This window comes from Penicillium griseofulvum (genome assembly GCF_001561935.1).
Source record: "Penicillium griseofulvum strain PG3 chromosome Unknown contig_95, whole genome shotgun sequence".
Lineage (NCBI taxonomy): Eukaryota > Fungi > Ascomycota > Eurotiomycetes > Eurotiales > Aspergillaceae > Penicillium > Penicillium griseofulvum.
Genome location: NW_024467454.1, coordinates 177,671 through 202,231, shown reverse-complemented (window position 1 = coordinate 202,231; position 24,561 = coordinate 177,671). Strand labels below are relative to the sequence as shown.

Here is a 24,561-nt window from a genome sequence, read left to right as displayed (position 1 = left end):
CTGATCGACGGTCTCTTACCCCCAGTCGCGATAACTATAGTGAGCACGGATCTCACTATCGGTCGAACTCGCGGCATTCCGTTACTTCGAGACATTCTGCATCGTCTCGCAAATCAAGGCGTGATTCGCTGATGAACACAACCCGACCAATCCAGCCTATTGTGGACGGTAATGCTCGGTCTCCATCTCCGCCTCGCCCGATTCCGAGTTTTAAATCTGATAATTTCGGCCCTACTGGAGAACACTCTACTCATGTGCGAGATGAGTTCCCAATGCATCCGATGCGCTCTGATGTGAATAATCAGCCCCGCCGTCGGCCATCTGGACCACGTCATGATAGACGGCGCTATTCGAACTCTCAAAACGCAACATCGGCAGGCTCATACCACGGCTCGCCGCAACCGCCATCGCCTTACTCCGGGGGACGAGCAGGATGGTCTGGCCCGCCTCCCTATACTGGAACTGGGTAAGTTTCCTTTCACTTACATATTACATCGCATTATACTAACACTCTCTTTAAGCCATACCTCTCCTTATCGACATGATGACTATTCATCGCAAAATGGAAACTACTATCACAACCAAGGTCAATCTAATGGCCCTGGCAACCATCACCCTCAATCTCCGTATGGCGGGCCTCCCCATCGAGGTGGCCACTCCGGCGGTGGTCATCGAGGAAACTTTTCGAACCAGGGTCCCGATCGGCGATTTTCTGGCTCTGGTCCTCATTCATACCACAATGGACCCCCACAACGCAGCGCAAGAGGGCACTTCAACAACTTGCAATGGACTGCATCGGGATCACGAGGCCGTGGGGGAAGCCCCCACGCAGCACACAGTCATGGGTCACAAACCCCCAATCGACCACAGTCTCACAATGACCCGCAATCCCCTCGTGCTGGCGAAAGTGAGAATTATTCCCGGCTCTCTAATAGGGATGAAGAGGAGAACCATACAGAACCTCAATCCGTTAGCGGAAATCCTCAGTCGATGCCACCCCCTCCCCATGAATCCAATGAGACGCCGCCGGCAAACAAGGGCGGGAAATTCAGCTTTGCTTTCAAGTCAAAGCCTGCAGCTGCTCCTGCTCCAAAGCCAGTACCTGATCTTGCCCAGAGGATGCAGCAGGTCCGCGAGCCAGCCCCCCGTGCACCTGAACCACCCCAGCAACCTCGCAACAGGTTTACCAATGGGCCATTGCCCAAGTTCAAACCAGACTCAAGACCCGATCGCCGTGACCGGGGTGGACGGAATCGGGACCGAGACCGCAGAGATTTCCGGGAATTCCGAGATCCACGGGATCGAAGGGATGATCGACGGTTCGATCAATGCCGTGATCGACGACAAGGAGAATGGCCCTCAGACCGGCCCTCGGACTGGCAAGATCGTCGCCGAGACCCTTCTCCAGAACCACTGAGAGAGGCACCACCACCACCCAAGCAGAAGCGGATTCTTATTCGGCCCAAGCCACGCCCCACACTTCCCGAGGAGTTTGCTAATGCCGAATCTGTGTATTACCGAAAGCCGGGCAATGAGTCTGTTATCGGCGCTGGAACATACGGAAAAGTGTTCAAGGGGATCCATGTCTATACCCAGCGTAAAGTTGCACTCAAGAAGATCCGAATGGAGGGTGAGAAGGATGGCTTCCCTGTGACGGCTGTTCGAGAGATCAAGCTGCTTCAGCATCTCCGAAACCATAATGTCGTCAGCCTCCTGGAGGTCATGGTTGAAAAGAACGAATGTTTCATGGTCTTTGAATATCTCTCTCACGATCTGACCGGTCTGATCAATCATCCTACCTTCTCTCTCACTCTCTCTCACAAGAAGGATCTGGCGAAGCAGATGTTCGAAGGTCTCAATTACCTTCACCATAGAGGAGTCCTACATCGCGACATCAAAGCCGCCAATATATTGATCAGCAATCGCGGATTGCTAAAGTTTGCCGACTTTGGCTTGGCCAGGTTCTTCTCCAAAAGTCGTCAACTCGACTACACCAATCGAGTCATCACCATCTGGTACCGACCCCCAGAACTCCTCTTGGGCGAAACCCGATATGGCCCTGCTGTCGACATGTGGAGCGCTGCATGTGTTTGCATGGAGATGTTTACCAAGAAGGCTGTTTTCCCCGGTGAAGGTGGCGAATTGAGCCAGATGGACAAAATCTACAATGCTTTGGGTACCCCCACTAAAACTGAGTGGCCGGACCTTGTTGAGATGCCCTGGTTCCACCTGATGCGGCCAACGGAACGAAGGAAGCGCGTTTTCGAGGATGTATACCGCGATGTGCTGACAACGGGTGCGATGGATCTTATCTCCTCGATCTTCCGCTATGATCCTTCACAACGCCCGAGCGCCGAAGATGTTCTTAAACATCCATACTTCGTATCGGAGGAACCAGCCCCTCACCCGCCGATTGAGTACGTTTCCTACGCTCCCTTGTGTATATCATTCCTGCTAACTTTGTCTACAGATTGGAGCATGTTGAAGGCGACTGGCATGAATTTGAATCTAAGGCACTTCGTAAGGAAGCTCGACGCGTTGAGTATCAGAACCAAAAGGACCGCGACAAGCGCAAGGCCGATGCGTCAGTACCCAGCACCGATCGGGATTCGAAGCGAACCAAGCAAGATTCAAGTGATCGTGTCTCTGGCCCGTGATGACTTGCAAATTATTTTATTATTTTCTTATTGCTGTTTTATTGCATCGGACATGGTTGGTGGAATGGTTTGCATTTACTTTTCACGAGATTCACCCTTGGTATTCGGGGTTCTTCCGGGCTTGTTCTTTTTTTTTTTTTTTGTCACATATTGCCCACTGATCAAAGAAAATTTAGATCAAAGTTGTTATTTGCATGGAGGTTCAATAATAGATTGTATACTTTGTACATCGAGGTGTTCTTTTGGCTAAGAGGTGGGAAGATTACCTCCTGTACGCAACATATTTCCTCTGCCTCCGGACCTAAGCAAAAAGATGGTGAGTATAGAAAGTTAAGCACAAATGGGTCTTGGACTAATCTCATATTGGGATATAGGCTTTAGATGATTCCTCACATAGTGAAAGTCTCTCTCTGCCATGGAGATAGGCATGGCTTCAATCCGGACAAAGAGCCTTAAAGCTGCACGCCAAACCAAGAAGCCTCGTTCAAAGGTGAATCTCCGTGAGAAAGATTTAGATGAAGGCTGGTGGCCAAAAGGCCATGCTGGTTGTATAACCTGGCTTTACAAACATCTCTAGCCAAGAAATAGACAAAGATATACGAAAGAACACGCAGAAGGCATGGATCGTGGTCTGGTGTCTGCAGAAGATGACATCTGACATTAATGTTTACAATGACAATACCCCGGAGAACGAAAAGTGGACGAAATCAGAGGGAGAATTGGAGGTGTTCAATCGCTGCTGGGAGGGAGGTGCTACGATATCGTAGGTCTGGCCTTGACAAGTACGCCTGAAAAACCACGCTTTGGTAGTTCCACGGCAGTCAACAATGGAATGACAGTCAATTGGCCCAAGTTTCCTACCCTACGCCCCTCGACCCTTGACCAGAGCCTACATTGGTAGCCTCCGCCGGAATCCTAGTAACGTTCCACCTCTCCTCTGACAGCCGTCCCATATGTAGTTGTCATGTGTGTGTGCTGAAGTGGATATGATTAAAACCATAGTCGATGGTGCTCTAATGACAATACCATATTATGCTCTATTCGACGTTCGTGTCCGACCCTCTGACATGCAAGATGTTGTGCTTGATGCACAAGACTTCCGCTTTATCACGACAGTCAATTTCTCTTGATTGCTGTGTAGGAAGAATGGTTGTCTTCCAGAGAATATCAATAGGATAACTTTCTTTTTTTAAAAAAAATTAACAAGAATAGTTGCATGAGTGGCCTTGTGATGTCTTTTTAGTGGGGTTTGCTACTCTGTAGTGGTCTCTAATAATCTTTTGGCGGTTTTTATAGGTCGACGGCAGAAAAAGGCGGAAACAGCCTTCATTTGACTTTGATAGAGGATCCAGACAGGGGCATGCTCAGTTTTATCAGTGAGAAAAACAAAACGCTAAGGGCTCTAAAACCGAAAGGGAACAAGTGCCAGAGGAAATCAATTAGACAAGCTACACGCAAGGTAAACTATAACCTACTGCATGTCAGTCCATCTGTCCACAAGTCCACAAGAGAAACAACTATAGCATCTATCAAGGCTCAGACTTTGCCTGTTGACCGCATGCTCAACCAGCCCAGCCCAAAAGGCCAAAGTAGTAGGGCGGTTGAGACCTTGGTTTACCAGAGAGCTCAAAAGAGTTTCTTCATTGCGTTGAAAGATGGAAGATGGAAGATGGTGATTGGAAATGGGTTGCTATTGACAAGACGTACCCTATACTATATAATATATAAACAAAGAGAACAAAGAAAGTATGTGTCGTCAATCAGGTCATCAACGTGTCATGGGTAGCTCGTAAGCCCTCGTGATGATGGTTTTAGATGCGATTCAATTAATCTCGACACACACATCGGAAACGCCAGTGATGTAAAAAGAACAAGTCGCCAGCGTTGATTTGAGTTTGGTGGTCTTGATATAAAAAAGAAAAGAAACAAGAAAGAAAAAAAAAAAAAACGAAAGAAAAAGGGAAAACTGGAAAAAAGACGGTGCGGGCTGCAGGCGAAAATGGGGCTGAAGTGACTGTGATTGGTCAGGGAAGCTGCTCCTCCAAACTGCCCGAGTCTCCGATTCATATCGACACTTTTCCCCTTCACCTGATTTCCCCTCTATACATTTGTTCTACTCTATTCCTTTTCTTTTTTTTCCTTCTTTAAACAGCCTCATTATCCACAGATATCCTCTATTCGCCCTACCTATTTTCTTTTCTTACGCACTTGGATCTCGATTTTTTCTTATTCTTCAGGATTTCCCGCCTCTGCCACTACACTACGTCACTGAGATCATAGCGCCGGCGTCTCATATCTCTGTGTAACGCTTCTTACGGGTCCCTTTATTTCCCCCTGATGACCGCTCGTGTCTCGGGCAGTCTTCTCACCCGCCGCGATGGATAATGCAAACCTGTGGACCCGCCGAACAAAGTTAGTCGTGTGCCCCTCTTGAACCCAGGTGACCATTGTAACTTATATGGTGGTTTGTTTCTTTTATTAGCTCCTCCAAGTTGTCCCTGTCAACGTCTGGAGCGGACGCGAAAGACAGTGCCCGTGTCGAACTTCCCCGCCCATCCAAGCGGTTCGGACCTGACAGCTCGCATGGACGCTCGAATCCATTTAACGCAATATCCCCATTATCCGGCGGTGTTTCTTCGCCATCTACCAATGCCTCCTCCGCTTTTGGCCTAGGATCCGGCGCATTCGCCTCATTTGGTGCGCCGAAGACTCCCGGTGGCACCGAGTTGAAAACACCCGGACGGGAGACTCCCTTGGAACATGACGAGGCTACACGAAAGGCTTTTGAGAATAACTCCCTCGTGGCTCCTGGCGAGCACCCGTTGAAGTCTACGTGGATTGTCTGGTATCGTCCCCCGACACCCAAATACTCCGACTACGAAAAATCTACCGTGCCACTCGCTTCGATATCTTCGGTAGAGAGCTTCTGGGCGGTGTACTCTCATCTTAAACGCCCCTCCCTTCTTCCCACCGTTTCCGACTACCACATCTTCAAGAAGGGGATTCGCCCTGTCTGGGAAGATGAGGCGAACAAGCGAGGAGGTAAGTGGATCGTACGTTTCAAGAAGGGGGTTTCCGATCGATACTGGGAGGATCTCCTCTTGGCTATGGTTGGAGACCAGTTTGCGGAAGCTGGAGATGAAGTCTGCGGTGCTGTACTGAGCGTCCGAGGCGGCGAAGACGTTTTGAGTGTTTGGACGAGGATTGACGGGGGGCGCAACATCAAGATCAGGTATGTACAACCTATTTAACTCCATGATGTGACTAATCTAACTTGCCTTCAGAGAAACGATCAAGCGCTTGCTCGCTTTCCCGGCAGACACCAACATCATCTGGAAGAGCCACGACGACAGTATTGCACAGCGTTCTGCCATCGACCAGGCTCGCCATGACAAGACTGCCACAGGCACAGGTCATCAAGAACGGCGGCGTACAGGTCAAGACGACTCGGACAAGGCTAAATCGGCTGTGGCCCTATGAACGGATCCAAGATCCCAGCCTGGCCTTGGGCCCTGTATAGTAAACCCGAAAAAAAAAACTTCAATCACGAATCATTGGGACGCGTTTGGGTCTTAGGGGCGGTGGGGCATCGAGGCGAACTCAGCGGTTTGATTTGATTTATGTCTTTTAAGTGAACTCATCTGTGCTATGGTGCTATGTGTGCTTTTTTTTTTGTGTCTGCCGAGCTCATGCGTGATGTTTTTCCTTTATGTACGCAAGATGAATGCAGCACCAGCTGCTAATGGTTTTCTCGCCTGGGAGTATTATTGTCTATGCGTGGTGAATTGGTGTTATGTGAACTAGAACCCTTTCACATTTAGGTCTATCCAACGCACTCTGCTATATATTCCAACTACATGAACTTATGCATACAAAAGAGAGCCAAACCTATTGACTGCTTGACTAGTGAATGGTCCCAGGATGTGGGTATAGTAACCTGTTAGGAACCCTAACTTGTATATTGATGCGTTGGGGTGGGGCATTGGGCTATTGTCGTGAACAACTAATGGCATTAATAATGCTAAAGGTTATGAACAAAGTGAATCATGCGGACAATGCCATTATATTACATCTATTCAGCTATTCAGCTATTCCAATATTCCGAGATCACAATGAATGTATGCCTAAATTATCAGGCTTCAATAACTCTTGACCGCCCTAGGGCCCAGATGACGATGCGGCGTACTTACGTCCCATGAATGAGAATGAAAAAAAAAAGAACAATAGACGAACAATCAATTGGAATGAGATTTGTGAAATGCATATTGTCATAACCATCTGGCTGCCAAATGCCTGTGTTCAAAAACCTAGTCGATCTCTTCTCTAACTTGTCACCGCGACGCCGACGCCAGACCGAAGATCAACGATCTACTGTTCAACGTGCAGAAAGACCGCCCTCGACCCCTCCTCGTTCTCGAGCAGCTGGATCTGGCCCTGACTCTTTTTTCCTGGGATCTGATACCAACTTGACTGACATATTATCTCCCCGAAACGCTGGGAGTGATCCTCTTTCAACGGTGTGTATCTCTTATCTCCATGCGCGTCCCACCGATATTTGCCCTTGGCCGTCCATATTGTCTTTTGATAGCTCGACTCTACAATCTCCCCACTCTGCGCACATAGCTCTTAGCCCCGTCTGTTTTCTTGTCGCAAGCTATCCTCGGACATTTGACTTGGGACTAATCGATCTTAGGCTCTTCACAGTTATGTCGATACTTTTTCGTCCCCAACTGGATCTACAACTGCAGACGAACGGTTGCGCTCACGTTTCTCCCACCCTTTTCTAAATCCCATTACCCGGTTAGCCATGTCCCACCGGAACCCACCACCTTTCCCTGCCGGCAGGCAAACGCTGATACCTCCACCCATTCCCAGGCCGGGTAACTCGTCGCAGATGTCGAACGAGGACCAACAAAAGGATTCCCAGAACCGGAAAGATGAGGCGCGTTTACTCGGAGGCAAATATCGGTATGTTCTATGAGATCTATGAGTGCGCGCTGAGTTGATCTAGACATTGTTGCTAACCAGTCGGCTTTCTACTTGATAGTGACCCCAAAGCTGTCAAGATAAAGCCCGGAGCATCCCTTCATCCTAAGAACAAGAAGCCAGGGGTAAGCCTTTACACCCTTGACTATGGCATCCAATCTAATCCTCGGTCACAGTCTAGCTTCGCTTTTTCCCCCGAAGACAAAATCTCACAAACTCAGAATGCCCGAAGCAGCGGGCCGGTCCGCTCTTACGGAAAACCAAATCAACAAACTTCGCGGAGAAAATCTACACAACTTGACGATGAGTTCGAAGAGTCGAGTCGGCCCACAAAGATACGGCGCCAGAGCGACACTAGCGAAACCATTGACCTTACGGCCCCCGCAAATCTAAACCGCCCTCGTGGTTCCAAGGACACGGAGAATCGTGTCAAATCAGCGCAAAGCTCTATTCGTCCTCAACGTGACCAATTCTCATCCGCTGATTCTCGGAATGAAAGATTTACTGAAACAGCAGCTCAGCAACGGCGAAATCTGGCGAGATCTACGAATCCCCAACTGTCTCAGATCAATGGCAGATCAAATCAGCGTTCTGAGGCTGTTGTTATTGGGGAAATTGGGGCTGGACCAAAGAAAGCGGGTCGCACTCGAACTGCAGCTCCTTTGACAAACTTCCGTCGTCCTGTCAATGGCAGGGAAAGTCCAGACGAGCTTCAAGGAGAAACCACCACACATCCAGCGCCCAGATCATTTACAGAAACACACCCCAAAGCCACTCGTCCTTTCAAACCAGTACGTACAGAGACACCAACCCGAAAACGCTCCCCATCCGACATCCCAATCCAAGACTTTTCGCCACCAGGACAGGCTACAAAGAAGGCGAAGATGTCCCAAAAGCACTCTGATAAGAAACATCTATTGCGATATTTCCGAATCGGCACCCTCAGCGAAACCTGCGATATGAAGGAATTCGTCCCAATTTATTCCAACAAGGAAGGCTTGGAACTCCGCGAGGATGCACTCGGCCAGCGTAATACAATCTCAATACCTTTTCACAGCATCCTCAATGTGGTGGTCGGGGAGAAGCCCAGCCGGAAAGTGAGAATGAAAATACTTCAAGGTCCCCTTCAACCAGATAGCCAGCTCGACATCGAGTTTTGGACCACTGAGGAAAAGGAGAAGTTACTGGAAGTGTTGACGCAGGCCCGTTTCCAGTTCCAGAATAAAGATATGTAAGTTTTATGAGCTATCTTGAGGCGAGTCGGCAGTTTACTAACCCTGGAATAGGAAATGGATGGACAAGGCCTTTTTGCGATACGAAAAGCAGTTCTCAGAGGGGGATACGCAGGTGACCAAGAAGCCCAAGAAGCGGCTTCTTGATGAGTTGATGGAAGATCCAGACCTTGCGCACTCTCCTCCCGCACGACGGGCCAAGCTTTCGAAATCGTTGAGGGATGACCAAGGTGAAATCGACAATGTTAATTCGCTTGAGATCAAATGCGCCTTGGAAAAGGCAAGACACGGGAACGGCAATGTCGATTCTCAAATGTCTGGCAAAGAGCAACGGAATCTCCGACCCGCTGAAACAGACGGTGAAGTCCATGTTCGATCTACCGTCCACCCACTGGAACGCGAAACCCGGTCTTCTACCCGCCGTGGCGGTATCAAGCCTGATGTGTTGAATGGAGACATTGCATCTGAAACAAAACCGAACCCACTTCTTAGGAATGCTGCGTTCATGCAAAAGTGGGAAAAGCCGCTGGTGTATCCGCGAAGTGGAAAGAAGAAGGCTGAGGTCACACTTAGCGATCGTGAACGGTTGCTCCGGGAAGACTTCTTGAACGATAACCTGATTGCTCTCTACATGCGTTTCCTTCAAGAACACCTCGAACGCACCAACAAGGAGGCTGCCAAAAGAATCTACTTTTTCAACACCTACTTCTTTGCAACTCTCACGAACACCCCACGGGGTGATCGTGGGATCAACTACAGTGGTGTGGAGAAGTGGACTCGGAACGTCGATCTCTTCAGTTATGATTATATCGTCGTTCCTATCAATGAGAGTGCTCATTGGTATGTTGCAATCATTTGCAACTTGCCAAGCTTGTCGCTTGGTTCTGCCGACGGCGTAGAGCCGGTTCAAACGCCGGCTCTACAGAAAGAGTCCTCCAACGCGTCTGAGAGTGAGATCCAGGAGATCGAAGAGACTCCTGAGCCGGAAGCAAGCTCAAAGTCAGAGCACAATTCTTCTGACAAGGCCAGTGAACCTCGTGAGATCCGAAACGGATCTGAGCTCAGAGGGGAGCTTGACTCCCAGAGCATAGGGGACCTGGCCGCGCCCATCAGCAGCCTCCCTCCGTTCCCGAATCTCTCTAAATTTGCTGCCCAAAAGCTCGCCCAAGACCAGGCCGCGGCGTCACAACCAACCAGCAAATCGAAGAAGAAGAGAACTGGGTTAAAGTTGGACCCAAATCAAACAACTATTATCACTTTCGACTCCCTCGACATGCCTCGCTCCCCCACCATCAAAATCCTACGCGAGTATGTCTGCCGCGAAGCAGAGTCTAAACGCGGCGTGAAACTCGACCCAACCGACGTTAAGGGCATGCGAGCTCGCGATATCCCCCTTCAGCCCAATTTCTGGGACTGCGGTCTTTACCTGCTAGCATACTTAGAGAAGTTTGTTCAAAGCCCTGATTGGTTCATTACGAAGGTCTTACAGCGGAGCATGAGTTCCAAAGATGACTGGCCCCCACTAGGCTCTGGCCTCCTGCGATACCGTCTCGGAAAGTTCCTCGACGAACTTTGCGAAGAACAGGAACAGGAACACGCCAATGAGCCGGTTATGGCAGCCAGACAACCTGTTTCATTCCTGCTTGGTCCGCCCCTTCCTTGTCAGGAGGAACTTCCGAATGTTGATGTGGTACCTGAGTCTCAGCAGGATCAAGATCCTTCAAAGGACCCTGCAAAGACTGCCAATTCGAAATCCGAAGACTCGAGTGAAGATCCAATCACAGACCATATGCATCTCTTATCTACTGAACCCCCCCTTAAACGACACAAAGCATCCTCAACCCCACACGCAGACGCAAAACCGCAACATACCCATGTTCCTCCACCAAAAGAGGACCCCATCATCCAGGTGCGCGGTAGCCAGGAAGAGCCCGAGGGGCCAAGCACACCAGCGTCTCCTGCAAGAAAAGAAAGAAAGAGGCAAAGCCCACGAGGCCCTCTGCAAAAGAGATGAGTCTGTTCGTCCTAATGATGTACATAATACAAACCTAGTGTCTAAGATACTCGAATTACGAATACAGTTCTGGCTGGAACAGAACGGGCAATTACATCATGAATCATTATCTTCTCTGTTGCTTTTAGCGTTTTAATCCATGTGCAGTCATGGCATCTCCAGCATAGACATATCCCTGCATCGGTGTTCGATGAGAGGAGGATGGCGTTCTTCTCCATGTCTTTACAGCCATAGCATCAGATACCATCATCCATCGCAATGCAAATTTAATCGTTTAATTCGTGAAACTACCGATAGTAACATAACTACCTAGACACACATAAACAAGCTACCACTCACTCTCATCCGCCCCAACCCACCACGCCATCTTATCCCTCTTAAACGACTCAAAGTCCCACTCCGCATCCTCAAGCATATCCTTCCCAGCAGTATACACATAAGTCACAGCTGAAACCTCCTCCCCCTCATCAGCAACCTCGGTACTAGTCGCATCAAGCATTTCGCGAAGCCGACTCTCGTCACTAACCCCCTCACCAGCATGTTTATTTTCACCATTCAGCGCTTCCCGAAGTATGCGCACAGTAACCCGTTTCTTCTCATACTCAGAGCCCTCAAACTTATCCAGTCGGTAAACGTCGCCATCTGTTAGTCCCGACACAAGAGTTCCCATGACTGATGTCCCAGAATGGGGTTTCGGCGCGGATAATTTCTCCGTCTCAGATTGTGTCTCTGAAACTGCCATGATTCCAGGGTAATCGGCACCCTGCACGCGATGTCGTCGGTACCCGTGTAGAATGGCGGGTTGGAAGCGGAGCATGGCTTTTTGCCAGGGTTCTGGGTTGGCTTGGCCGTGGATTACTCTGTGCAAGATTTGAGGCGCCATTAAGGTTCCTATACATTTGTTAGTTTTCGTCTGGCTCATTTCAAGAGGGACTTACCGTAGAAGAAGAGAACGTGGTCGCCCATTGTGGTATGTGGGGTTGGTGAGTCGGTTGCGAGAGGGTTGACTGGTGGTCCAAAATAGTGAATACTATGGATTTTAGTATTATATTCAAGCGTCTAAATTCAGCACAAGCTCTGGATATAAAATCATAAAAAGAGAAAGAAAGAAGCTCTAAGAGTTGTCGATGTGGAGATGACAGCCCCCAGTTTATAGATGGCTTATCGATAAGACCCAAACATCCAAACAGGTCCAGCTGGCTTCATCTTCTCATCTCCCACCACACCATGCATTCCTCCTTGAACCGCATCCAGTCCGTATTCGGCTTCTTTACTACAGTCGCGCTGGTTGTCAGCGCACTGGCTGCCGTTTCGGTCGTGCTCTTCCCAGCAGATGAGACCAATGCCTCAGTGCAGCTGAAGAACGTGCAGGTGTAAGTTGAATCGCGATTCCCATTCTCCCCCCAACCCTATAATCCAGATAACGGAAAAAAGAACCACCTTTTACTAAGACTAAATTTCCGACATAACAGTGTCAAGGGCCGCCCGCACTACTACTCCACCAAACGGGAGGAATATGCCCAGCTCCGCTTCGACCTCGACGCAGACCTGAGCCCACTCTTCAATTGGAACACAAAACAGCTCTTCGTCTATGTCTACGCTACCTACTCCTCCTCCGATATCCCCGGCTCACAGGTCCGCGTCTCAGAGTCCATCATCTGGGACACTATCATCCCCGCGACCCCGTCCCCGTATTCATGGGACGTCCTGAAAGACAAGGTCCTTGCGCTTCTTCCCGCGTCTGTTTCATCTGAGGTTGTGGCCGCTGCAAAGAGGAACGCTAAGCGCCATGCTAAGTCGGTTAAGTCGACTAAGAGTAAGAAGGAGGCTTTGCCGACCGGTGTTTTGAGACTGCGTGGTCAGAAGGGTAAGTACCAGATCAGTGATATTACTGGTCGTCTGGCTGAGCGTCAGAATGTTACTCTTCATGTTGGATGGAATGTTCAACCTTGGGTTGGTGCTTTGTTCTGGGCGCCTGGTACTGGTACGGTGCCGCGGACTGGTGGGACGATTGTTAGCAGTGAGCCTTTTGATTTCCCTGAGGTGAAGGATACTAAAAAGGCTGCTGCTGAGAAGAGGGCTAGGGAGGCGCAGAAGGCGGAGAAGGCCAGTGTATAGGCATTTGGGTCTGAGATAGGGAGTTGGGATCTACATGTTTTCTTTTTACTTGGGAGCTTTGGTTAGAATGCTCACCTATACAGTTGTGTTTTGAAAATGATACATATGAAACACATTGGATGGAAAATCATCTTTCTCATTTTACTTGTTTCAGATGGGTCTAATTATGCCCGAAAGATGATAATGGATCAATGCTATGGATACAGCTGATACACCAAAGGTAGACGTTTGCTTAGGTTCAGCCATAGAGTGCCGACCGTCGATATACTGGGCCAGGCAATTCGAGCAAGAGTTCGAGGTATCGAAAGAAAATCAAATGGTACCATAGGTCTGGCCTGCTGGTGCCTGGTGAAGGCCTCCATTCTGGACGCGATCGGAGTAGACGCCTGGTGCGGGCCGTTGCGAGGCACGGGTCAATGGATCGCGATTGCGACGCTCATAAAAGACGTATTCCAGATAGAAGGCATGGATGTGTCCGGGGAAGTACCTGGACATACCGCTGGTTAGTTTTCGAATATGACGGAAGTCGGGATATCTGGTGTAACACTCACCCAAGACATGTGAATAGGACGTTGATCCAGAAGTCAATTCCACAGCCTGCAATCAAAAAGACACCAAGAGGGGGGACTATTTGGAATGTTAGCAGATTGTTCTGGTGGAGATAGCTTGTATAGAATGAGGGGCGATCTTGGTATCATTGTGAGGGGTGGATTTTTGGTGGATTATTTCGGGCAGCAGAGTGCATTTACTTACGGAATATGGTGATGATGATCAAACAAAGGGTCGAGCAAGCGCCGGACATGATTGCGGTCTTTGATGTGTGCTGTGTTACTGTTCAGGTTTGGTAGAACGAGGTTCGGCGGCTAGAAAACTGAGAATGACAAAGAGGAGGTTGAAAAGATGAATAGGGAAATTGTCATCTGCGGGGAGTTAATACGTTTCATCTCGATCTTGGCCACGACGTCACGACTTGGACTGAAAGGAGCTGTGGTAGGGCTGAGGCAGCCGTGAAGCTGATTTGCTGAAGGGACATGCAATGACGTCATCCCGAACTAGTACCGCCACATCTGTGTGAATGTGGCTGGTGTCTCGACTGTGGGATGTGGCGGTGTTTTGTGTACATAGACGGCAAGTATAGTTGACGGGCAGGTACATTGGACGGACTTGGAGATGTACAGGTACTGGGAATATATTTCCTGTAATATTCCCAGTTTTCAAGTCCTATACTGCATCAATTGCCGCCCGAGTTGTCACCTGCTCGTTCTTATTGCCAAGCTTTGAGATCTGCAAAAACGCATCCACTCCGTATCCTTCCAGACTGTGCAGCTCTAAGCTGCCTGCCCAGTACTCAGCATAGACTCGGCTCATGGGGAGACCCATCCCCAGACGGAGATTCGGCGGTCGTGATGTCAATGTGTCCAGGGATCCTTCATGATATACTTCCCGGTCGGTGTGTTTATTGTGTGACACTTGCAGTTCTTGCATCGTCGCCGCCATTGCAGGGACACGTCCGAGATTTTCCAGTCGGGACTGCGTGCGAGGGCCCTTGCTGAAGGACCACAGGTATGGTAGAATCTCTCGAGGAATTCCTCCTCCTTGATCAGAAATGCGCATTATCACATGCTGCGGGGTCTCGCACACGAGCACTTCGATGGGTGGTGGGGGTTGGTCCGAATGCTGATATTTCTCCATGACTGCTTGCACTGAGTTGCGGAGAAGTTCTCCGATAATATATTCCAGGTGACTCAAGATATACGGGAACGTCGCGTCCGCATGGCCCTGGACCGTGATCGCGGGGATCTGGGTCGAGTCCGATATGTTCCGCATCAGATCTTGTGCGACCTTTCCACATCGCTCGACTACCTCCTTCGCCTTACACTTTAGGAACACCTCGCCCACAAAGTCTGCATTCATGTCGGTTCGGTCGTGGGAATCGGGGAAGTGCCATGGCGAGTTGAAGGTTTCGGTCAGCGCTAGGTGTTGCTCTGCAATGACTCGGCGGGAGATTCGCTGCCGAGGAAATACTTGTCAGCTAGGAGGCAGACCGAAGATCGGCCTTACATACCGCTCGCAAAAGTGTGTTCATTAACCGGTCCATTTCGTCCGCTGGAGCAAGATGGCGGCATTCCAGTACTCCCATTGCCAGGTTGGGTATCGCAACCAGATGCTCTCGCAGCATTTCCTTCAGAATCTCACAGAAATGATCATTATCTTCAAGTGTCTTGATCTCGGGAACTACCCGAAACTTCTCAAATGCTTTGTAGTACAGTTCGTATACAAGGGTTAGATGGGGGTTGGCAACCACCACATATGGCAGCTGTTGGATGTCTCGCAGTCGATGCGCGAGCCTATCCAATGACTATTATCAGATTTTTTCCAATTTTGTTGATTGTCGCTCAACTTACCGAGTAGGTAGCTCCGTCCGGACATAGTTTGCGGAACTGATGAGTCGTGGTTCGGTCAAGGTACGGCCAAAAAAGGTCAACTGGCGAAGACTGATAGGCCGAATAGCTCGTTCCACCCACCTGTCCGTATATCCCAGTTAGTGTCGTCATTTCAAGCTTTAAGAACGTGAGTCACTCATACTCATCTACTGCAGAAACTGGCCGCCATGGTGGCGGGCTATGAGCTCCAGAATAGAAGCGTTTAGATGGAGACTGGAGGAGCTGCCAGCTTCTAGCTGGATAAGACAACCTCATTGTGCTCCATGCACTCATTCAATAAATACCAAGACCATATAAGTGCTCTCACTATGTGCATGCGTGTAGTTGGGACTTGTAGGTGTTTGGGGTTGCCGGGCGGTGAGCCAAGCATGTGACACCGGTCAACACAATTAGCAAGTTTCTTGTTTTTTTTGTTTGTATCTTTCTTTATATATATCCTTACTCCGTTTACGGAGTTTATATATATGTGTATTACTCTAAATGCCGATGTCATACGATTTGGCTCATCCGAAGTTGCCTCGGATCTGAAGGACTCGCACGGACTTGGGGCTAACGCATCAGGCTTGTGAGTTGAATCATCTGAGAGACACGTATCTGATGGTTGAGAGTATTCAAATGAATAGATAGATTGGCTTTTTAACTAAAACATACCTAATCTATGTAGCTATCTATATCAACAAATCGGACCAGTATAAAAAGCTTGGAATACATAGGGCTTTCTTCACCGTATATATACTCGTGTACACCTGCATATATTATTGCGCACTGCCAATTTAAGGCAAATTCCTTCTAATTTGAAAAAGAGAACAAGTCAGAAGTGAACTATTTAACTACAAATAAGCATCTAATCAAAGACAGATCTCATTCACGTCCACAATATCAACTGCCGAGCCCTCGAGGCTCCGCCACCGCTAGCTCCGGCCCTTATTATTTTGCGGGTTCAGACGAATTTCCTCCACCACCGGCATTTACAGCTCTACAGTGTATTCTTTCCAACATTCTTGTCTTTTTTATTCACAAACCTTCCTTAAAATACAAAACTCTGTCGCCTTCCGGGACGGGAAGGCGCTTTCCGCGATGGAGAACGTGAGAGATGCCCCGACCGTGCCCCTCGCTAGTGTCGTCATTGGAACTAACCCTGTTCTACCAGCTCGCGGAGAACGACATGCTTGTCGATGATTATGATCAATACCCTGCTGAAAAGACCGATGTCGTCGTTGTGTCCCGGTCGGGATCCGACGAGCCTGAATCCCCACCGACCGCAGATGACCGTATGTCCTTTGTTGCTTCTCTTTCCCTACACAACAGGGCGGTTTGACGGGCTGGACAAAGCATGGCACCCGGATGAGATCCGCCCTCGAGAAATACACTGCATGTTTGTTTGTACTGGTCGCTAATCAAGAGGATGGATATAGACGCGGCAATGATGGCAAAGGTCCTCCCTCACAACGCCGACCTCGAAACCCTAGAAGAGGTTCACAACTCATGGCGCTTGTCAGACTGGCGGAATATGGATCGCAAGTCACACGGACCCATCTTCCGATGTGGTGGCTCCCCATGGTAGGTGCCTGAAATCTCTTTGCCTAGATGGCTATATGGCTCTGTATTAGCATTGAAACTGACTCGAGAATAGGCGCATCCTCTTCTTCCCCTACGGCAACCAGACCGAATTCGCCTCGTTTTACCTCGAACATGCATGGGAGAACGGACCCCCGGAGAACTGGTACGCTTGTGTGCAGTTTGCGCTGGTCTTGTCAAATGTGAACGATCCTTCCATTTATACACACCACGGTATGACATTCAATTCTACAGGGATTGTGCGATCAGAATGCTAAGTTAAATTTTAGTCGCGACTCACCGTTTCACCGCCGAGGAAGGGGATTGGGGCTTCACCCGGTTCGCTGACCTCAAGGGTCTATTTAGTCGTGCGTGGGAGGGAAAGTCCGTCCCATTAGTGCAGGATGATGAGGCAATTATTACTGCCTATGTTCGTGTAGTGAAGGATCCCACGGGAGTCTTGTGGCACAGTTTCCAAAAGTATGATCTCTCCGACTGGTTTGACCGATTGAAGCTAACTTGCTCTTTTTCTCTAGCTACGACTCGAAAAAAGAGACTGGAATGGTAGGATTGAGGAATCAGGGAGCTACATGCTACTTGAACTCACTTTTGCAATCGCTCTATTTCACAAATGCTTTCCGCAAGGTACGCAAGAAGTAAAAAAGGAAATTAGAATGATTTCCACATTATTCGGACTAACCAATATCCTTAGGCTGTTTACCAGATACCGACTGAACAGGAAGCTACGCGTGAGAACAGCGCGTGGGCTCTCCAGAGATTATTTTACAACCTGCAGACCAATGATTCTGCTGTTTCTACAACCGAGCTCACCGCATCTTTTGGCTGGCAATCCAGCCAGATCTTTGAACAGCAAGATGTACAGGAGCTCTCGAGAAAGCTCATGGAACGATTGGAGCACAAAATGAAGGGTACTGTTGCAGAAAAAGTTCTGCCTGACCTGTTCGTCGGAAAAACAAAAACGTATATTTCTTGCATTAATGTCGATTACGAGTCTTCGCGTGTGGAGGACTTCTGGGATATTCAACTCAATGTTCGAGGCAACAAGACCTTAGACGACAGCTTTAGGGATTACATTCAGGTCGAGACGCTAGAGGGGGAGAACAAGTACGAAGCTGGGCAGCCATATGGCCTGCAAGACGCTAAGAAGGGTGTCATCTTCGAGAGCTTCCCTCCCGTGCTCCATCTTCACCTCAAACGTTTCGAGTACGACCTCAACCTCGACATGATGGCCAAGGTTAATGATTATCACACATTCCCTATGGAGTTTGATGCGGCTCCTTACCTTTCTGAGAGCGCTGACAAGTCGGAATCCTGGGTTTACCAATTGCACGGTGTTCTCGTTCACAGCGGTAACCTCGATGCCGGGCATTACTATGCCTTCATCAAACCTACCAAGGATGGATACTGGTACCGCTTTGATGATGACCGAGTTAACCGAGCTACCGACAAAGAAGTCCTAGATGAGAACTACGGAGACAACCAGCAGCGCACGAACGGAACGACAGGAGGACGATCCGCTATCCGCACAAACAACGCCTACATGTTGGTTTACGTCCGAAAGACAAGACAGGACAATGTGTTCTTCCCGGTCACAAAGGATGATGTGCCCTCTCACATTGGTATGTCCGAAGTTCCTTCTTCATTAGAGAATTGAATGGCTAATTATGTAATAGAAAAGCGTATGACCGAGGACCGGTTGGAGATGTTGCGTCGGAAGAAGGAGAAAGAAGAAGCCCACCTTTACATGAATGTCGGCCTCCTTAACGAAGATGCCTTCCGAAACCACCACGGCTTCGATCTGACTAGCAATGACCTACCTGCGGATGATCCGGCCCTTCCCGCGCAGTACAAGACTCTTCGGGCAAAAAAGGTTAGCGAATTTGCACAGGAAATTGCCGAAGAGCGAGGTCTTAAGCCAGAAGCCATCCGATTCTGGGTCATGGTAAACCGCCAGAACAAGACAACGCGACCCGATCAGGTGATCCGCGACCAGGAAATGACCCTTGAGGAGGCGTACAACAAGTTCGGCACTAAAGGCCAGTCCTTCCGCTTGTGGATGGAGGTGGCACAGCCTGGCGAAGACGGACAACCTACTCCTTGGCCCGAGAATGACTCGATTCTGATTTTCCTCAAAAGCTTCGACATTGCGGCTCAGACCTTGACTGGCGTTTGCTCTGTCTACGTTCAGAAGAGTCAGAAGGTGAGCGAGCTGGCGCCGACAATTCTTTCCAAGATGAATTGGCCTGCCGGTACAGAGTTCATGCTCTTCGAAGAGATCAAACATACTATGATCGACGTTATGAAACCTAAGCAGACTTTCCAGCAATCTGAAATTCAGGACGGCGACATCATTACCTTCCAGCGCACAGTCAAAGAGTCCGAACTGCCATCCACGGCGCTTTACACTGATGCTCGGCAATTCTACGATTACCTTTTGAACCGCATGGAAGTCCAATTTGCCCCGATCAAGACCAACGAAGGGGAGACTTTCTATTTGACTCTCAGCCGCAAGATGACCTATGACCAGTTCGCCAAGAAGGTTGGTGAGCATCTCAAGGTGGATGAGACTCATCTTCGATTCGCTCCCGTGATGGCCAGCACTGGCAAGGCCAAGCCTTTCCTGAAGCGAAACGTCAACCAGAACCTCTCACAAATCCTCAATGGTCAATATGGTACCTACGGGTACACCATGCACAGGGCAGATGCTTTGTATTACGAAGTATTGGACATGAGTTTGACTGATTATGAGAGTAAGAAGTGCTTCAAGGTCACATGGCTCCCCGATGGGGTCACTAAAGAGGTATGTTTGAAACATTGCTAATCTATGATACTGGGATTTGGCTAACGTTCATGAAGGAGATTGTTGAGGTCTTAGTTCCCCGCAGCGGCACCGTGGCTGATCTTCTTACTGCGTTGCAGCAGAAGTTGGAACTGGGCGATGAGCCGATCAGAGTTGCAGAAACACACAGTGGAAAGGTCTATAAAGAGCTCCGAGAAGAGCAAAATGTGGCTGCCATTAACGAATATGCCACACTCTACGCTGAAAAGATCCCATCGGAAGAATTGACCATGGATGCCGATGACCGCGTTATTAGCGTGTTCAGCTTCGATCGCGAACCCAACCGGACTCACGGAATCCCCTTCAAGTTTGTTGTGAAGCATGGAGAACTTTTCGCGGAGACAAAGAAACGCCTTTCCGCCCGCACACAGATCAAGGGCAAGAACTTCGAGAAGATCAAGTTCGCCGTGGTCCCCCGGACATCCTTCTCTAACGCCAAGTATCTTGAAGATGGTAAGTTTCCTTTCTTCGATCTCACTGGAAAATATTCCTTCGGACTAACTAACCCGTTTCAGGTGATATCTTGTCAGATGTGGCGGCTGGCGCCGATGACTTCCTCGGTCTTGACCATCCCAACAAGAGCCGTAGCTTCTGGGGCAAGAGTGATGGATTCTCCATTCGTTAAACAAGTGTTACATTCATGGCGCTAGGGGTTTACGACTTGGAAAGAGAACTGTATGCTGGAACCCGGTACATGAGCAGGGAAGGGACCCCCTGATGTGATGATCATGCCTTTCTCTTATTTTTTTGCGTATTTTTCATGTAACCAGCTGAAGTAGAAGACAATACCGTCTATATGATGAGTGCAAATTGTCTATTTTCCCATATGTGCACATTTACAAAATAGCCCAAGTCAAGAAGTTGATATATACGGAAGTTTGTTTGGATGCAAACAAATCAAACAGCGGAAGACAAAGTTGGCCAGAACGCCATCTCCTGACGCGGATATCATCCCCCAGTTCAACGGTCCCCTCTCGGTACATCTTTCTCACAATGCGGTTCGCTCTTTTCGCCGGCCTGGCTTCCCTGGTCTCATCTGTCACCGCAACCGCCCTCACCTACAGACTTGAGGCGAACGAGAAAGCATGCTTCTACACAAACGTTGACCAGAACAACGCCAAAGTGGCCTTCTACTTCGCGGTACGTCCAATTGATTATCCAGCTATAACACATTCGTTCCGTGATATTTTATTTTAGTCGCAAAGCTATAGATACATGTGGTGAATGCCAAATGCTGATCTTGTACGGTCCAGGTCCAATCCGGCGGTTCCTTCGATGTCGACTACGTTGTTACCGCACCGGGCGGCAAGGTCGTCCTAGACGGCACAAAGGAGCGACAGGGCGACTTTGTCTTCACCGCACAGAGCGTGGGCGAGTACACCTTCTGCTTTAACAATGAGATGTCCACCTTCGCCGAGAAAATGGTCGACTTCGAGATTGCGGTACATTCCATATCCACCCCGAGGAAGCGTCAACAAATGCTAATCGAGCAATTGAACCTATAGGTCGAGAACGAACAACGCGCCCAACTGCCCTCCCGCCAGGGCGCTAGCCCCGAGCAAACATCCAGTCTGGAGGAGTCCATCTACAAGCTGTCTGCGCAACTCTCTACCGTCTCTCGCAACCAGAAGTACTTCCGTACACGCGAGAACCGTAACTTCAGTACCGTGCGCAGTACCGAGCGCCGGATTTTCAACTTCAGTGTGATTGAGTCTTTGATGATGGTTTCCATGGCTGCGTTGCAGGTCTTTGTTGTGCGCTTCTTCTTCCAGGGTGCCCGAAAAGGTATGCTTACTTGTCCCTTGTGTTTGTGGGTTGGATATAGGCGCAAGTCATGGTCGACTTCGGACTGTTTTGCCGCTGTCTATCCTATTTGGAGGATTTGTATTAACGTTCTTCTAAAACAGGTTACGTGTGATGTGAGCATGAGCATGAACAATAATATGATGCATTTTACTATACCTATGTCTGGCGTGTTGGCCTAGTTATTTCTGTTGAAAAATCTAAGAAGTTCTTGTCTGTCTAGACCAAATATGGAAGAAATACTTAGTTGGCCTCAAGAAGCCATGTTGGCCCGTTTACCGTATGGCATATCAAAGGAAAGTAATTGGGTGAATATTTGGCTTCTAAAGCAACTTGGGCTCAAGCTGAAGGTCTACCATGTTGTACTGGGAAGGGAGGGGACTTAGATCTCACCAAGGGAAGATAGATTGACACATCGACAGGATCGGACAAAAACACCGGGGAAGCGTATGCTCAAGATTCCCAATGGTATACACTGTACACCACAAGCTCTACTTCCCACGCTCGCGAGGATATAACCGGTTTTCTCTGAAGGACGTCTCCAAGGGGGAGACGGTCTGTCATCGCCAATATCAATGAACACTGAACCCCAGCACAGCTAAGGAGGCGATGGTGATCGTTCATGCATGCTGCATGCTGCATGTTCGCAGGGGTAGAACCGGTTTCTGTCCAAAAGAAAGTTTCCATCGGCGAGCCTAGATGGTCTATCGCGGAATCAAGATCGATAAACCAACTGCTGGTGTATTAACGTTGTGCCGGTCCCGTTCTCGCACCTCTCCCGACACCTATTATTCCAGATGACCGCGCAGCCGGGGAAGCGGGTAGCCAATGCTTGCAGAAATGGAACCTGTTTCTAGAAGATGGATAATCAGTATCCTGACAGGATGTGGATGTTTTACAACGTACCTTTCAGACTAGACCACACAGCAGTGGAACACATCATGCCGAATGGGTTTGAACTGGATCCGTACGTCAGTTAGACGTTGTCTTCTCCATATATGATGCCAGAAAATATTGTAAACACAATTCAGGAAGCATCGATGGACCATGACATGTCAAGTGCCGTCAAGATAAGCGCTAATATTGTACTATCGAGGTCAATATTTAATCCAAAAAACAGGTTTCTGGCTTCTCGCTCTGGCCCGCTATAACGAACGCGCAGCGAATCCAGAGACATTCAATAATACGTGGAGATGGTGTTGATGCGCAGGGGCATCGTGGTAGGACCCTATGACGTGGTAAGAACTGCTGCATACAATCAAACTGCTCCGAGTGATCTCATATGCTCGCTAAAATAGATATACAATGTACCTATGCCTCGTGCTCCCTTGGCCTACAACATACAGTAAATTATATGGATCGCTGTCAGAAACTAAGGTGTGATATCAAATTGTTAATCTCAGGTAGCGGGATGTTTCAATTGATCGACATGCAGTACGGAGTCATACAATGTGTGTACGGTATTTGGCTCGGGGCAGTCTGAGGCTTATCATACCCCTGTGGGTTAGTATGTGGCTTAGGGTTACAGACCAAGCACGAGATGGAATGGGAATTGAAGAGAGTGGACCTTGAAGACCCATCTATGAAGTTGGTCATCCATTGATTTTTTACAGCCAGGAAAGGACCCTCCCACACTAGTCTCTAACATGTTCGGGTGTTGATACAACAAACGTACATTACACATAATTGTATCCTGTCATACGAGAGACCCTTGATGTGAACTGCCGGCAGTATGCTTCAAGCCCCATCAGACTATGTTTCAAAAGGGGACTGAAGCACACGGTGTACCCCACGGGCTTTTCTACTTTCAACGTCGTGCGAAATTTAGGTAAAATCTGATATCATATTAACACTATAATCTCCCTACAATATAGTATGTACCATTGTCTCTTTAATCTACTCCATACATTCAAATTATTATACGATTAGCCCGCTACAATATAATATATAATACAGACTTTTGTACTTAGACCGGCGCTAGCTAGAATATAGTCATTAGACTGTTTCTGTCTTTTAAGTCAGGTCTGGGCTGAAATTATAGAAGGCCGATCATGACTATAAACGACAACATAGGTTTTATTTGAAAGCTCGTCTGACGTTGCTATATTTCTTCTGCCATGGATCATGCCTCGTGGCAAACCATACCCTAGATGCTGGATATATGACCCGACTTACACTTATGTCATTCTAGTACTACGTAGTGCATCATCAAGTTGAATGAAATGTACAACTATTGTCCAGGAAAATTGTATGTGATGGCCCTGATATATTCAGTGTAATGCGAATCTTGGAACATTTGCCTTTCCCGCTAGTATCAACTTCCAGTTTTCATGGATGCAATACAACATACATAACTCTCTCCACACTAGTCAATGCACGCCTCTGCCACTAGCTCCCATGCACCGTACCGATCATGCAGGTCGATCTCTTTTCATCCAGAAACAAGTTTTGAATCCAATAAAGTGGAACTACATCCATTTCCATCTCTGGAACGCAGTTTGGTCGCGTGCATCGGAGACTCCGTGGACAATGGGATCTCTTAGTTCTACTACGGTCGCCGAGATTCATCTGTCTTGGTTCAGATGGATTTGTAAATATCTACAATATAGAATAAGAGTTGTGAAACGCACTGAAAATGAGGGCTCCCTGACGTCAGGTGCCCATTTTGCCTCAGGCATGAGTCCCCAACCTTGGAAAAACACTAGTTCATCTCCACAAGTTTCCATTTTCCTCTTTTGTCTACGGTTTTTTCTACGAATAAAACAAATCTGATAATTAATTAAACCTTCTTAAACTGTGTCTCCACTGTGGCTGCAAGTCTCGCATGGCTCTGATACGAAAGATTCTGTTTCCGCAGGCTTTCCGCAAGCTCACTGTCCATGGAAGACGC

The 24,561-nt window shown here is 48.5% G+C and overlaps 9 protein-coding genes across 9 annotated transcripts; 6 read left to right on the top strand and 3 right to left on the bottom strand.

Annotated features, from left to right (window-relative positions):
- Positions 1–333: 333 nt before the first annotated feature.
- On the top strand, positions 334–2,657 carry PGRI_055980 (putative protein kinase; the record flags this gene model as incomplete). The annotated part of the gene is made up of 4 exons (XM_040793311.1): positions 334–466; positions 522–907; positions 988–2,417; positions 2,471–2,657. The coding sequence occupies 4 exons, from the start codon at positions 334–336 to the stop codon at positions 2,655–2,657; spliced, it is 2,136 nt and encodes a 711-aa protein (XP_040648166.1).
- A 2,377-nt stretch (positions 2,658–5,034) lies between these two features.
- On the top strand, positions 5,035–6,137 carry PGRI_055970 (eukaryotic translation initiation factor 4E; the record flags this gene model as incomplete). The annotated part of the gene is made up of 3 exons (XM_040793310.1): positions 5,035–5,069; positions 5,140–5,889; positions 5,942–6,137. The coding sequence occupies 3 exons, from the start codon at positions 5,035–5,037 to the stop codon at positions 6,135–6,137; spliced, it is 981 nt and encodes a 326-aa protein (XP_040648165.1).
- A 1,327-nt stretch (positions 6,138–7,464) lies between these two features.
- PGRI_055960 (uncharacterized protein) lies at positions 7,465–10,889 on the top strand (the record flags this gene model as incomplete). The annotated part of the gene is made up of 4 exons (XM_040793309.1): positions 7,465–7,625; positions 7,705–7,768; positions 7,820–8,874; positions 8,930–10,889. The coding sequence occupies 4 exons, from the start codon at positions 7,465–7,467 to the stop codon at positions 10,887–10,889; spliced, it is 3,240 nt and encodes a 1,079-aa protein (XP_040648164.1).
- Positions 10,890–11,217: 328 nt separating this feature from the next.
- On the bottom strand, positions 11,218–11,855 carry PGRI_055950 (gamma-glutamylcyclotransferase family protein; the record flags this gene model as incomplete). The annotated part of the gene is made up of 2 exons (XM_040793308.1): positions 11,218–11,780; positions 11,828–11,855. The coding sequence occupies 2 exons, from the start codon at positions 11,853–11,855 to the stop codon at positions 11,218–11,220; spliced, it is 591 nt and encodes a 196-aa protein (XP_040648163.1).
- Positions 11,856–12,116: 261 nt separating this feature from the next.
- Positions 12,117–13,007, top strand: PGRI_055940 (signal peptidase complex subunit SPC3; the record flags this gene model as incomplete). The annotated part of the gene is made up of 2 exons (XM_040793307.1): positions 12,117–12,262; positions 12,362–13,007. 2 exons carry the CDS (start codon positions 12,117–12,119, stop codon positions 13,005–13,007), a joined length of 792 nt encoding a protein of 263 aa, XP_040648162.1.
- Positions 13,008–13,319: 312 nt separating this feature from the next.
- Positions 13,320–13,809, bottom strand: PGRI_055930 (YqaE/Pmp3 family membrane protein; the record flags this gene model as incomplete). Its single annotated transcript, XM_040793306.1, has 3 exons — positions 13,320–13,494; positions 13,559–13,634; positions 13,761–13,809. The coding sequence occupies 3 exons, from the start codon at positions 13,807–13,809 to the stop codon at positions 13,320–13,322; spliced, it is 300 nt and encodes a 99-aa protein (XP_040648161.1).
- Positions 13,810–14,228: 419 nt separating this feature from the next.
- PGRI_055920 (protein kinase PKP2) lies at positions 14,229–15,821 on the bottom strand (the record flags this gene model as incomplete). Its single annotated transcript, XM_040793305.1, has 5 exons — positions 14,229–15,017; positions 15,073–15,355; positions 15,413–15,532; positions 15,602–15,687; positions 15,759–15,821. The coding sequence occupies 5 exons, from the start codon at positions 15,819–15,821 to the stop codon at positions 14,229–14,231; spliced, it is 1,341 nt and encodes a 446-aa protein (XP_040648160.1).
- Positions 15,822–16,544: 723 nt separating this feature from the next.
- On the top strand, positions 16,545–20,493 carry PGRI_055910 (ubiquitin-specific protease UBP15; the record flags this gene model as incomplete). The annotated part of the gene is made up of 9 exons (XM_040793304.1): positions 16,545–16,722; positions 16,867–17,011; positions 17,085–17,242; positions 17,299–17,488; positions 17,545–17,653; positions 17,721–18,648; positions 18,703–19,829; positions 19,886–20,321; positions 20,384–20,493. 9 exons carry the CDS (start codon positions 16,545–16,547, stop codon positions 20,491–20,493), a joined length of 3,381 nt encoding a protein of 1,126 aa, XP_040648159.1.
- A 368-nt stretch (positions 20,494–20,861) lies between these two features.
- Positions 20,862–21,786, top strand: PGRI_055900 (p24 family protein; the record flags this gene model as incomplete). The annotated part of the gene is made up of 4 exons (XM_040793303.1): positions 20,862–21,008; positions 21,122–21,310; positions 21,374–21,653; positions 21,776–21,786. The coding sequence occupies 4 exons, from the start codon at positions 20,862–20,864 to the stop codon at positions 21,784–21,786; spliced, it is 627 nt and encodes a 208-aa protein (XP_040648158.1).
- Positions 21,787–24,561: the final 2,775 nt, after the last annotated feature.